Raw genomic sequence first — 15281 nt, 5'->3', positions numbered from 1 at the left:
GTGTCCAAAGAATGTCAACAAAGCCAAGGGGGGTCGCTCATCCAGACACTCATCCAAACTAAGTAACAACCCCCCGTATCTACCTCCAGAGGTAAGGTTTGACCCAATTAAGCTTCCTAACGTAACCTAACGTCGTTAGCTAGCTGGTTCTCGAGATTAGAATGGAGATAGAACCTTATAATTCTGACGTCACGAGCTAGTAGTAACCAGCGCTTAGTTATCCAGACCAGCACTAGTCAGAAGCAGCTAAGCTACCCGCCAATTTTCTATCACCGAAGTCTTGAAAGTTGTGTGTGCACCATGTGTTTAGATTCATGCATGAATTTCCCCCCACAACTGTTGTTATTATTAGTATTATAGTATTAGTATAGTATAGTATTATAGTTTAATACTAAAAATAGTTAATACTAAAAAAGTATTAATTGTTTAGTTTTAACTAGACTAAAACATGTGTAGCTTGTGTCTTTTGTTTACTAATTAGACGATCTGGAACAGCTGTGTTTGTAAATAACAAGTGCTGACGTCATTTAAAGTGGGCGTGGCCTGCTGCCAAGCTCAATGCGCTGGGGTAGTGAAAGTATGATCCAATGAATTCATTAAGTATTATGACTTTTAATATATGATGCAGGAAGGTATTAGGAACAATAATAACTATGAAACATTACTATTGCAATTTCTCCTGGGTTGGGCCTTTTTTTTTAGTTAGATTGACTGGACTATAGGGGTGGCTGAGGGTAGAGAGAGGAGTACACCACCCTGGCTTAAGGCCATGACCCCTGAAATACTCAGTGAAATGTCTTGTGAAATGTCTTAAGAGACTTTAAGCGCTTGATTTTCTATTTTAGGGTAGGCCTATTGACTTTTAGAGAACTTGTCTTGTCTAACTGTCTTTCAGGTGGGGGTGCAAATGAATTAGGTTTATTAGGCTATACAGAACTTGAATTCCACAGCATTAAGTTACATCTAGGGAATGTATGTTGACATTTGGCACTGGTTATTTTGGCACTGATTATTTGGAGTTGACCTTGAGTTGACAAGGAGTTGACCTTGAGACAGAGTTCCTGTCTCTCAAACTCATCATGAGCTGTTGATTTATTTATAATAGCTTGGTATAGACTTGTCTCTGGGACCACACACTAACTAAACACAATACAATCAATAACACATTATCATTTAGACAGAAACATTAACATAGCAACAAATGCACTAATGCCACCGTATCATGTATGCCTATAATTTGTTTGTCTTATGTCCTTATGTAGGCCTACCACTGACACTTTTATCTTGAATTATGATTGATTTATTATGTCCTATGTATTGTGCTGCAATGCAATGCAACACTTGTGTAATATGACGTAACAAGTGTTCACAACAGTGTCGGTTAGGTGTCCCATGCCTCAACATGCCCCTGACTGTTCTTTCAGACCAAAACTGATCTACCGTACATCAAATGAGAAACATGTTGGCCCGTCACAGGGGTTTATGAGATGTGTTCTGTAGACAATCTGTTAGGTTGTAGTAGGCTACTAGGCTATGTTTAGATTTTAGCAATATTAGGCCTATGTTCTGTTGAGCTTCCCTCAATGTCATGGGTTTTTTTGTTTAGTTTTTTTTTGTTTTCAGCGCCTTTATCCAAAGCGCTTTACAACTGCCTCTCATTCACCCATTCATACACACATTCACACACCAATGGCGGCAAGCTACCATGCAAGGCGCCGGCCTGCTCACTGGGAGCAATTTGGGGTTCAGTATCTTGCCCAAGGACACTTCCACATGTGGCCAGCCGGGGCTCGAACCGCTGATCTGCCAACCTTGCGATCATTAGACGGCGGCTCTACCTCCTGCGCCACAGCCGCCCCGTAGCCTAATCTTTTGAATAGATTGCCTTTAGGATGCCTGCTACAGTGTTATTAACGGGTAATCATAAACTCCCCTCTTCGAAAACAAAAGTGTAAGGGTTGCATCGCCTTACAGATTCATTTGCATGTGTTTTACACCTGCCTCAAACAATATGGGCAGCTTAAAACAGTTCTTCTAACCATCCACCCCATTCACTGAGGTATTGTTTGTCAATACTACCTATTGCTCTTTCAGTCAGATTGTGCTTCTTTGTGCTTTTGGGGAAAACAATGGACCCTATTGTCTCAGTCCTCTTCATTCTAACAGCGCTGTCCTCTCTTCTCTCTTTCAGGTTGAAGAGGGCAATATAGAATACAAGGTAAGCTAAAAATACAGACAACTACAGAGACACATGGATGTGTATGTACCAGTGGTGGCTGGTGCTGTTCAAGATTAGGGAGGACAATTGTTATTTCTGTTACAGCATATTGGACTTCTGTCATTCGTTTTGCTTTCACCCATCTCAATGTAACATCAGTAGGTTATTTACATACCGAGTATTTACATGGCCGAGTCGTTCCAAAGGCTATAAAAATGGTACCCGATGCCTCCTTGCTTGGCACTCAGCATTAAGGGTTGGATTGGGGAGGGTAAGACCCTGTGACATACCAGCGTCATGTCCAGGGGGTGAACTTGTACATCAAGCCGCCTCACACTACGGAAACAGGAGACAGGCTCATGCCCAATGGGCCATTAAGCCCATCGAATGTTGTCGTGCGACAATATCGCATCGCAATGCACACGGCGTGCGATGCGATATTGTCACACAACAACATTCGATTCTCCATTCACACCCACACACTTCGGTGGTGTGAATTGAGAATCGAATGTTGTCGTGCGACAAAATTGCACACCGTGTGCATTGGCCTTTAGGCTCGAGATCCATCGGATACTTACCAGGCATGATGACACAGGAGGAGAGGTGCATTGGAGTAACCTAGGTGATAGGGACGCATTCAACACGGCCTTGCACACTCCTACCTGCATCATAAATGAAAATGATAAAAAATAAATGAAAATGATAGCCTAAGACATGTAAGGAGTGTGGTGGTCTTTCTTAATTGTTACTGAAGCACAGGAGACATATCAGAATGCTTACGCCTTTTATTATTATACTAACAATGAGATCGAAAGTCTAGAGTTTGCGATGCCCAGAGTCTGAATGATCTGATGAAATTCACAATTGCACAATGTAATATAGACACATGGTCACTCCCATAGGGCCACGCTGACCAGAAATAAGTTCTGACCTTTGCATGTTTTATCGTGTAGGCTAATCAAAGCAGAGATAAAGGCATGTTGATTCACATGGGAAATTGCAGTTTCTGATAAAACACAAATAGGAATTTCCACTACAGGAGCTCATGTAATTATGAGAGGAGCCTACTTCACAATTGACTTCATCCAACTGCCTTCAGTGCCATGTTACACAATTGTAGCCAACGGTGCTATGGTAGATAACTACTACCTGCTGTCTTCATCTCATCTAAAGTGCTTGTAGATAATATGTAAATGAGACATCAGGGGTTTTGTAGCAATTATTTATATGGTTTCATCATAATTGTCTATGCTCATCCCCAGGGCAGTGCTGTCATTGGTTCTGATTTATCGTTCTTGTTGCCCTTTATCCTCAGGGTATCCGCGGTGTCTTGGGGAAAATCAAGACCCTTTAATAAGTATTAAAAAGTCTTATCACGATTTTATGAGGTCTTGAATTTTGTAGGTATTTCTCTGAATTAGACTCTATTGCAAACTAAAACTGTTAAGTTAAAGTTAAAGGTGTCGCTGATGTAAACGGTTACAGCTCGAAGTGGCGGTGAGGTCTGGAAAAATATTGACACAGTGTTTAAAAAGTCTTAGAAAGGTATTGAAATTAACCTCAACATTCCTGTATGTACCCTGATATGGTTCTTGTTGCCCTGTCTCCTGAGTATGACCCTCTCTGTCCGCAGCTGAAGCTAGTGAACCCCACACAGTACCGCTTCGAGCACCTAGCTACGCAGATGAAATGGCGGCTACAGGAGGGCAAAGGCGAGGCCGTCTACCAGATCGGTGTGGAGGACAACGGCATGCTGGTGGGCCTACCAGAGGAGGACATGAGGGCGTCACTAAAGACCCTGCGCAGGATGGCAGAGAAGTACGGCCCTCAATCAATCAATCAATCGATCAACGCCACTTATTTTATTCACTGTGTTATATTGTCTCGTCTTTATTTTCCATGAAAATATTTAAAAAATATTAAAGTAGTAACACAGAGAGGCACAAGCAGATTCTGTCGGGAATTCTTGCCCTAGTTAGATTGTGAAAACACTTCACACATCTTTGGATCACAGTTTAGTTTTTTTCTATATAGGAAGACAAAGTGAGTGACCCATTGATTATTTTCTCGCAGGGTTGGAGCTGACATCGCCGTCCTTAGAGAGAGAGAGGTGGATTACGACTCTGACATCCCTCGGAAGATCGCCGAAGTGCTCATACGGAAAGTGCCAGATGACCAGCAGGTTAGTGAGTCTCCTGAGGAGGCGTTCGGCCTGCGAGAGGAATATGTCTTAAACTTGGATGTCTCTGCTTGTGGATGTTTTCTTGTTGGAGTTACAGTTCATTAGTTACATACTGATGGCGACACATGCACTAAATGGCTGTGTGTGTGTGTGTGTGTGTGTGTGTGTGTCTGTGTCTGTGTCTGTGTCTGTGTCTGTAGTTCCTGGACCTTCGGGTGGCTGTGTTGGGTAACGTGGACTCTGGGAAGTCGACCCTGCTCGGCGTGTTGACACAAGGTGAGCTGGATAACGGACGAGGCCGGGCGAGACTCAACCTCTTCAGACACCTCCACGAGATCCAGACAGGAAGGACCTCCAGTATCAGCTTTGAGATCCTCGGCTTCAACAGCAAAGGAGAGGTATATATATCCACACGCACGCACGCACGCACGCACGCACGCACACACACACACACACACACACACACACACACACACACACACACACGTACACACTGTCATTTAGAGCAAAACGTCGCCATCAGTATGTGACATCTCAGCATTACAATCAGCATTATTATCTAAACATCCCCAATTTTGCCAGTTGTTATTGAAATTGAGCAGTTTAATGTCTCAGTGTACTCGAAAGTACAGCATCGGACAAGTAAACAATTGGAGATTGAAAAATAAAACATGGAACTGTTCTGTTTAACACAATTTAATTGACATTTTTGACTCATCAAAGTAGCCACCTTTTGCACATATATAAAGTGGAGCTGTTCTAAAACAGTTTTCTTGTTAATACCAATGAATCATCGCTTGAATGCCACAACCTATTTGATGGTTGCTGACCATGTGCATCCCTTCATGCAAAAATGTCATCAACAAATCACTCAATAAGTTGAATTGAGTCCATCGTATTGCAAGGATAATAGTTTATGTAATTGGAATTAATATCTTTGTTTTTATAGGGTCTCTGATTGGCTGACTCCATGAGTGCAAAACTAGCGAAAAATCAGTCAGGAAGGATAAGGAGAGAGAAATGGTCTGTGGCCACCACCTGCAAAACCACTTCCTTTTTGGGGGTTGTCTTGCTGTTGCCTCTCCTGTCCACCTTTCATTTGCACCAAAGCAGGTGAAATTGATTAACAATCGTTTACGCTTCCTAACTGGACAAATCGATATCCTAGAAGTTTAATTGACTTGGTGTTATACTGATATTGAGCAGTGTATATGTTACGGTACATGTGGGAATACGGTACATGTGGGGAAACTAGGGTTAGGCTTAGGTGCTAGGGTGCTACGGTTAGGGGTAGGGTTAGGGTTAGGGTTAAGGTTAGGGTTTGGGTTAGACATGCCAGCATGTACCAAGTCACCCTAGCACCTAACCCTAACCCTAGTTTTCCCACATGTACCGTATTCCCACATGTACCGTAACATATACACACACACACACACACACACGTGCCATAACTTGCACTATCCGTCATAAATGACATCACAGACAGTCAACAACTCATCTGTTTCAATGTACTTTTCCTTATCTCCAGGTGGTAAACTACAGCGAGTCTCGGACAGCGGAGGAGATCTGTGAGAGCGCCTCCAAGATGATCACCTTCATCGACCTGGCCGGACACCACAAGTACCTGAAGACAACCATCACCGGCCTCACCAGCTACTGTCCTGACTTTGCCATGCTGGTGGTCAGTGCAAACACAGGCATCGGTGAGTCACTTTGGAACACAGTTGATTTGATTTCTCGATAGGCCACTGCTCCTCCTGAGACATCTTCTGACCCTCACCACTACGTCTCCTAAAGACACCCGCTTTCCCCTCTACTGTGTCCCTAATAACTTCTACTGCCCCCCTTGTACTGTTTCTCAGTTTCTCCAGTAATAAAAAAAATAAAAAATAAATTAAAATAAAAACGATTTAGCAGAAGGCGATAATAGGGAGAAGGTTTTTCCTTCTATCAGTGGCCCCGGGCCCGAGCTAGAGTACTCTTCCTGCAACGAATGGTGGACTGCTGATTCACATGCTTAGTATTCAAATGTATTGATTGTAAGTCGCTTTGGAATAAGGCGTCTGCTAAATGCCAAAAATGTAAATGTAAATGTAGATTCAGGTTGTGCACATGCAGTAAAAAAGTGGAGGAAACCTCTCCGTCTGCTGTCACTTGGCATGCTCAGAGTCTGGCTGCCCTCATGTGACTGTGCCGCATGCGCCTGTGGAGATTGACCAGTCAGGGGTGCAAACATGTCACCTTTCTGCTAGCCGTTTTTACCACAAAATGCGTAGGTCATCCATGTGAATTGTGTAACTAGGTCTAAGTCTCATCCAAGTCTCATCCAAGTCACATGATGGGCGAGCTAACTAATCTTCCTGTCTGCTAAACTCCACTCCTGTTGAAATAACTTTTTAGCTTCAGGGAGCTAGGTACAAGTCCAGACAGCGTGGAGATCACAGTCACAGTAAACTGTTTTCGAAGTAATTATGAGGGTGTGTTAAGGTCAGGTCTATCACACGCTACTTACACACGCATCATTGTTAGACCACTGTTAGTGCTAGCGATATCCATTTAGCACCATAATAATATCCATTTAGTGCTAGCGCAGTAAAGCTGTTTGTTACCTACTCTTTTCCCCACGGTATTCACTTTTGTTTAGGTTAGTAGGTTAGTAGTTCAATTGAAATGAACGAGTGAGTCTCGTCGTAACAGATCTGGGGTTAGGGTTAGGGTTAGTAACCTTGTAACCCTCCTCTCTCTCTGTGAAGTTGGCAGAATAGTGCAGCTCCCAGTCCAGCTGGGCAGTAGTGCCGTTCAAATACCTGATACACGGTATAAGCTTATGTGACTGACTGACCCTCTCCTCTCTAGCCGCCCCCCACCTCTCTCCCTAGTCACCCTCTGCCCCCCCCCCCCCCCCCTCTCCCACTCCAGTTGCCTCCAAACCCCTCCCCTAGTCCCAGAATATCTCAGATACCTTACATTGATGCCCAGCCTCTGATAGGCATTGGCCAATGGGGTTGTCTCTAGGCAGTGAATGTGAGCCTAGCTAGGTCAGTAAGCTGAGAGTGTGATCGTCATGTCGGTGCTGCTGACTCTTTAAAGTTCACCACTGAGTCTGTCCCGATTCTCCCTAAAAATGTCAGACCCAGACCCGTATCCTTTGCTTGCTGACCGCTGACACTTAAAGAAGGGACTCATATATCCCTCCTTATTGATGTAGCCTCTTTTTTTAAAGAGGTTGTGTTTAGTGTTTTCACATGAGATTTTAAGCGTATCTGAATGAAAAACTGAAAGAAACAATCAATAAACAATAAACAGGGGCGCTTAGGTGGCATAGTGGATTAAGCGCTGACCATGTACCGCGGGGCTCCTTCCTGTCATAATCTCTACTATATCTGTCATTAAAAAGAAAAATATGAGTGGGACTGCCCCACTCAGAAAAAATAACTTTAAAAAAAAAAATAAACAATAAACAGATCAAGACATTATATGGAAAACACTCTCACTGTGTCATGCCCTTACTTGGACTTTATCATAACTCGTAACCAGACACAGACATTTGACCTGCTTATCTGACGTCCTCATACGTCCTCATACGCTATGTGTTTACTTGTGTTGTGGTATGTGTACAGAGTACACAACCTGCCGTACCACCTGCATGATCCGTCCCTGTTCCAACGGGTCAGACCAGCTAGTGTGTCTGAAATAGGACCTGTCAGTCATGGGGGGAATGGGTCAGGAAAGAGGACTGTCTTTTAAACATGGAACACACAGACAGGCGATAGTGTCTAACCCTGCAACTGGAGAGAGAGTATGTGTTAATTATGAAACAGGAATGGATCTGTGTAACGTGTATGCCTTGTCTGGGAGCTGTTCCTCTGACTACTCAAAAGGCGAGAGAGAAACCGGCTTGGTTCATTGTGTAAGGCTATAGGACCCAGATATAGGCGAGCCCAGACAGCTCCACATCGTCAATCATTAACATTGGATACGTGGCTAGACTGATCTGCAGTCATCCACTAATGTGTACACAAGTGCACACACACACACACACACACACACACACAGACACACACACGCTTGTGTTGACTTCTTAGACTTGAAAATGGATCAGCTGGTGGAAGAGATGCAGGTTATCTCAGGCATGTGTTTTGCATGCGCACACTTTCCACTCAAGGGGAGGGAGGGGTGTGTATTTGGCAAGTAAACGGAGCACACTCATGCTGGCTCTATCGCCACGAAGAGGAGTCATGAGGGTGGAACAGTGTGGGCAGCTTTTCTACACTGTGACATGATGTGTTCCTAACCCTAACCCTAACCCGACTTTAGTCACAACATGTTTACAGGCTTCAAATAAACTCAATTGTCTGTGAGAAGAAACACTGATAATACATCAAATTACACATCACTGTGTGAAAACCCCAATTTCAGAATGTGAGGCTGGAGGAATATGTGTCAATACAGATATGGGCTGATAACTGTCGGACGGGCTCTAATACCTTTCAGGTCCCGGCATATGAAAGTATCTATCTGACTTGTTTTTAGCTGAAAAAAACCATTCATTCATTCATTCATTCGAAACAGTGTGTCGTCAGAAATGGACTTCCTTTATATGAATACTTGTTAATATGAACCTGTCTCCCCCCTGCAGCGGGTACGACACGGGAGCACCTGGGTCTGGCCATGGCTCTGAAGGTGCCCATCTTCATCGTGGTCAGTAAGGTGGACTTGTGCGCGCGAGCCACGGTCGACCGCACCGTCAGACAGCTGGAACGCATCCTGAAGCAGCCGGGCTGTAACAAGGTTCCCATGGTCGTGTCCAACGCAGACGACGCAGTCACCGCAGCGCAACAGTTCGCCCAGTCACCCAGGTAATGACAATGATAGGCTACGTTTTGTTTGTACAGTATATGGGGTATTTGTTTCTCAAACCTGAGAAGTGATTTTTTTTATGGGCATACTTTATTATTGCAGTCATAAATGGAGTACAGAAACTGAGACAAATCGTGACGATAGAATTATAAGGTTCTATCTCCATTTTTGTCAAAATTGAGTTTTTTACATAATCTGATCCATTAGGTGTTTATTAATGCCTGTGTGGTGTTATTCTTAAAATGTTGACATTTTTTAGCTAGTAATTCATCAAATACAAAGGTTCCATCTCACAAAACATAATGGAATGTAAAAACTTTGACGCTCAATATCTCTGAACTGCCCTAAACGGAGATAGAACCTTATAATTCTAAACGGAGATAGAACCTTATCATTCTAAACGGAGATAGAACCTTATCATTCTAAACGGAGATAGAACCTTATCATTCTAAACGGAGATAGAACCTTATCATTCTAAACGGAGATAGAACCTTATCATTCTAAACGGAGATAGAACCTTATCATTCTAAACGGAGATAGAACCTTATCATTCTAAACGGAGATAGAACCTTATCATTCTAAACGGAGATAGAACCTTATCATTCTAAACGGAGATAGAACCTTCTCATTCTAAACGGAGATAGAACCTTATCATTCTAAACGGAGATAGAACCTTATCATTCTAAACGGAGATAGAACCTTATCATTCTAAACGGAGATAGAACCTTATCATTCTAAACGGAGATAGAACCTTATCATTCTAAATGGAGATAGAACCTTATCATTCTAAACGGAGATAGAACCTTATCATTCTAAACGGAGATAGAACCTTCTCATTCTAAACGGAGATAGAACCTTATCATTCTAAACGGAGATAGAACCTTCTCATTCTAAACGGAGATAGAACCTTCTCATTCTAAACGGAGATAGAACCTTATCATTCTAAACGGAGATAGAACCTTATCATTCTAAACGGAGATAGAACCTTATCATTCTAAACGGAGATAGAACCTTATCATTCTAAACGGAGATAGAACCTTATCATTCTAAATGGAGATAGAACCTTATCATTCTAAACGGAGATAGAACCTTATCATTCTAAACGGAGATAGAACCTTATCATTCTAAACGGAGATAGAACCTTATCATTCTAAACGGAGATAGAACCTTATCATTCTAAGCTCACGAAATGTAAAAATACCTGGGAGAAAATGAATGTCAATACATGAAACAGATTATTGTCTGTTATATCGTCACACTCCCCATCGTCATGTGACACTGGTGTTTCCTGTGCAGCATCACGCCGATCTTCACCCTGTCCAGTGTGTCTGGGGAGAGTCTGGACCTGCTCAAGGTCTTCTTCAACATCCTCCCTCCCCTCAGCAACAGCAAGGAGCAGGAGGAACTCATGCAACAGCTCACCGAGTTTCAGGTACAGTATAGAAACACACACACACACACACACACACACACACACATACATACACACACACACACACAAAACATGAACTCACTAGGCAACTGCATGAACTCAGTAGGCGACTAGCGCTCCCAAACACAGCCGCCATCTACGGCGCCATCTTGCTCCGATATCAGAGATCAGCACGGTGCAAATAGTGCAGATACTTATTGACAGTCTTTACGGTGGTTGTGTTCATTGGACGTCCTTATGCTGTCACATCACAACAGCTCACACATCTTGCTGCTGTGTTTTCACATTGTTGTACTTCACCCAGCAGATATGGCCAGCAATTATTTATCTAAATCTTTTTGGGTGTTTGTATCCTGTGGGAAGTATGTGTCTCTGATGTCTGAGACATCTTCTGCCCCTCAGCACTGCGTCTCCTAAAGACACCCGCTTTCCCCCTCTACTGTGTCCCTAAATACTTCTATTGCCCCCCGTGTACTGTTTCTCTGTTTCTCCAGTGTAAAAAAAAATAGGTTTAGAAGAAGGTCATAGAAGAAGGTTTTTCCTTCTATCAACGGCCCCGGGCCTGAGCTGGATTACTCTTCCTGCTACGACTGGTGGATTGATGATTCACTTGCTTAGTATTCAAATGTATTATTGATTGTAAGTCGCTTTGGAATAAGGCGTCTGCTAAATGCCAAAAATGTAAATGTAAAAAAAAAAAAAATGTCTTGGTACAGTTGGCATGTAGCTTATGTCTGCTTTCTCTTCAGGTGGATGAGATCTACACGGTGCCTGATGTGGGGACAGTTGTGGGAGGAACTCTGTACAGGTTCTCTCTCTCGATTCGATCAATCGATAATCTCATCCAGGATGACTCAAATCATATGCATGTACAACATCATTGACGATGACACAATGAAGACTTATTTCTCCCCTGTTTTTACTTCTCCAGTGGTATCTGTCGTGAGGGAGATGAGCTGGTGGTCGGACCCACAGACTCGGGTGAGTTCCACCGGCTGACTGTCTGCAGCATCCAGAGAAACCGCTCGCATTGCAGGGTACTGAGGGCCGGCCAGGCCGCCACACTCGCACTGGGCCACTTCGACCGCTCCCTGCTACGCAAGGTGAGCCACTAGTCACATAGAGTATGAAACTCTGAAGAATACAGGCATGATAATCGCTCACCTTTCGGCGAAATTCGCCATTTTGAATCCAAAATAGGTGACATACTTTTTTTTATTTCTTTTTTTTTGCAATCTTGTAATTCTGCATGTGACCACCACTAGAGTAAATCTAAAAGAAATCAGATATGAGCACATGGAAGCTAATCTTTCCAAAAAAAAAACTTTCCGCCGGACCGCCTAGCAGGTTCCGGGTCTCGTATCCTTCTCACCTTTTTCACCCCGACCCATTTTCATGCCTGATAATAATAATAATAATAATAATAATAATAATAACTTTATTTGTATAGTGCTTTTCCTGCAAACGTTACAGCTCAAAGTGCTTTAAAAATTATATAATCTTAATTTAATTATTTTGTCATTTAAATGCAATATTAAAAGGATGGGTTTTTATCATCTTAATTTAATTATTTTGTCATTTAAAGGCAATATTAAAAAGATGGGAGTTTTTTTTTTAATGTGAGAGTGACACTCGTACAACATTTCTGTGTGAGTGGTGTGAAAGAGAGTCTGGACATATGTAAGTATCTAAATAGAAAAAGGTAGCCTGGGTTTCTTCAAATTGTATAGAAAAGGTATTTAATTATCTTTTGCAAAAGGAGAACAGTTTACAGCATGACAGGCAGAGTCTGTCAGTCAAAGTCTTCTCAGAAAAGTCCAGACAGAGAGGAAAACATTAATTTTTATACACGGGTAACAAACCCGCCCTCAGGTGAGGTCAAACATGAGGAAGAGGGAGGAAGGTGAATGTGGGTGAATCTGGCCCTCCCTTCCTTACGGTATAACGAAGGTAAGGAAGGAGGGTTCCAGAGTGGACAGAAGCCAAGCAACCACCCTGGTGTGCCTTGAATTGTCTTGAGTTGAAAACAAAAGGAGGTGAACATCAAATGTATCTGTTGTTGGGCAAATGTAGAATCTTAAACAGAGGAAACCAGTTTTCATTTGTCTACCAGACTTGGGGTAAAGTGTTCATCTGCCCAGACAGTCTGAAATGATTTAGCAATGACATGTTAGAGTAAATTATTCAATAATGGCAGCCTGTTTCGTTTCAAGATGTATAAGAAAAGATATTTAATATTCTTCTGCAGAAGGAGGAAATTTACAAGCACGTCAGATAGGTCTTGACAGTGAAAGTTCCTCAAAAAGTATCATCATTCATTTCATCTGAGTATTTATACAAACAGGTACCTTCAGGTAAGGGGTCCGCCCTCAGGTGAGGTTTAAACCAATCATGAGCAATGGGTGTGGACCTGTACATTTGATGAAGGTGATTATGATGAAGGCTAGGGGGGAAGCGGCCCCCACTTTCTCTCAGATAGACAAAGGGTGAAAGCGGAACACAATGGCCACAACTGGTTCAGTCTGGTCTTAGAGTACTGGGTCTGGGGCAACACAAAGGTCATAAACTGCTCTCGATGGTAGGGCAATCAGGTCTTTGTAATCATGTAAATGTGTCTATTGTCTTAGCCCATGTCAAGCTTCAAGTAGAGAAACTGGTTCTGTTGTGTGTGACAACAGGAAATCATCTTCTACAGTCTGCTGCAGACATTCAACCCAAGATGATGTTTGATTCTTAAATGTAGCTTATTACATATAATAATTTTCTCTCACAGACAACATGTCTTATCAGATCAAATAATTTTCCCTTACAAGTCTCACATACCGGTACATGTGTTCTTCTGCCCCAGGGAATGGTGATGGTGAGTCCAGAGATGAACCCGACCATCTGCTGGCTGTTTGAGGCTGAGATCGTCCTCCTCTTCCACTCCAAGACCTTCCACAAGGGCTTCCAGGTCACTGTGCACGTGGGCAACGTGAGACAGACCGCCACAGTGGAGGCCGTGCATGGCAAGGTTAGTCCCCACGGTGGAGGCCGTGCATGGCAAGGTTAGTCCCCACGGTGGAGGCCGTGCATGGCAAGGTTAGTTACACCCTAGCGACCATCACTGTAGTGATCCTGTTTTGGATATTCTTGATATTAAACTAATATATATTATAGAATATATACAGTACCAGTTAAACGTTTGGACACACTAATGGGAAAGTATGTCCAAACGTTTGACTGGTAGTGTGTATATATGTTACGGTACATGTGGGAACACGGTACATGTGGGAAAACTAGGGTTAGGGTTAGGTGCTAGGGTGCTACGGTTAGGGGTAGGGTTAGGGTTAGGGTTAGGATAAGGATTAGAGTTAGACATGCCAGCATGTACCAAGTCGACGTAGCACCTAACCCTAACTCTAGTTTTCCCACATGTACCGTATTCCCACATGTACCGTAACATATATATATAGAGAATAATAGAATATATTATTATAGATTCTTTCATCCTCTCTACCTCACCCCCCCCCCCCCCCTCATCTCTTTACCTCTGCCTCCATCCATCCATACCAATCTCCATCCATCTGTTTCAGGAGGAGCTGAGGACAGGAGAGAAGGCCGTGGTGTGCTTCAAGTTCATCAAGCACCCAGAGTATCTGAAGGTGGGAGCCAAGCTGCTGTTCAGGGAAGGGGTCACCAAAGGCATCGGTCAGGTCACTAAACTACAGCCCGTGTACCAGTACCAGCACCCGCCCTCCTCCCACAGTGAGGACGACGAGGTCTAGGAACCTAGTACCAGTACCGGGCTGGCGGAAAAGGAGAACTACAGTAGAATCACGCCTGAATCTGCTAGAAACCAGGATCAAAAACATTAGACAAGGGAAGGGTTCCTGCTCTTGTCATCCTCATCATCGCTGTCCACCAAAGGTCCCAGTCCTGTGGTTTAGCACAGACTTTCCTTCTCAACTCTTTTTTTTTTTCCTTTCTGTTTTTCTGTTCCCATTACTTGTTGCCACCAAACCCTCTCTTTCAAGCTTTTTAAATCTTCCTCTTACAGAGTTGCCTTTCAAAGAAAAGTGGAAGGGTCTCGTCAATTCTTTTAACGTGTTCTCCTAACGATAGTCACCATAGTGAGATTGTAAGAATGACCTGATTAAAAAAGAGATCTTGAGTGTAAATGTCAACAAGCAGTCACCTAGAAACACATAGCTGATTCACACACACACTAAGGTGAAGTACTTGCGCGTAGAGTTTACACACACACACTCACACTCAAAACCAATGTGCACTGACGCAGGCAGAACAACCGAAACCAAACCACCTGTATTTTATCACCTGAAAAGGCGAGAGTTATCGGGCAGTTAGGAATGTTTACAAACCAAACAACATAAGACTGATTGTAGATTTTATGTGGGAGTAGAAGATTTCACTTGCATTGCCGCTGCAACCATGTCAGAGGTTTAAACAGTAAAGGCCAATGCACACGGCGTGCGATTTTGTCGCACGACAACATTCGATTCTCAATTCACACCACCGAAGTGTGTGGGTGTGAATGGAGAATCGAATGTTGTCGTGCGACAAAATCGCATCGCACGCCGTGTGCATTG

At 43.2% G+C, this 15281-nt stretch overlaps 1 protein-coding gene across 1 annotated transcript; it reads left to right on the top strand.

Annotated features, from left to right (window-relative positions):
• Window positions 1-44: 44 nt before the first annotated feature.
• Window positions 45-15116, top strand: gtpbp2a (GTP binding protein 2a). The gene is made up of 12 exons (XM_080549174.1): window positions 45-91; window positions 2192-2218; window positions 3852-4036; window positions 4292-4400; window positions 4601-4798; window positions 5929-6103; window positions 9040-9259; window positions 10557-10692; window positions 11442-11500; window positions 11624-11795; window positions 13541-13705; window positions 14268-15116. The coding sequence occupies exons 3-12, from the start codon at window positions 3903-3905 to the stop codon at window positions 14457-14459; spliced, it is 1560 nt and encodes a 519-aa protein (XP_080405300.1). The 5' UTR covers window positions 45-91; window positions 2192-2218; window positions 3852-3902; the 3' UTR covers window positions 14460-15116.
• Window positions 15117-15281: the final 165 nt, after the last annotated feature.

The sequence above is a fragment of the Nansenia antarctica genome (assembly GCF_963989245.1).
Source record: "Nansenia antarctica genome assembly, chromosome: 19".
Lineage (NCBI taxonomy): Eukaryota > Metazoa > Chordata > Actinopteri > Argentiniformes > Microstomatidae > Nansenia > Nansenia antarctica.
Note: the sequence above shows the minus strand (reverse complement) of the source record. Positions and strands in the feature narration are given on the sequence as shown.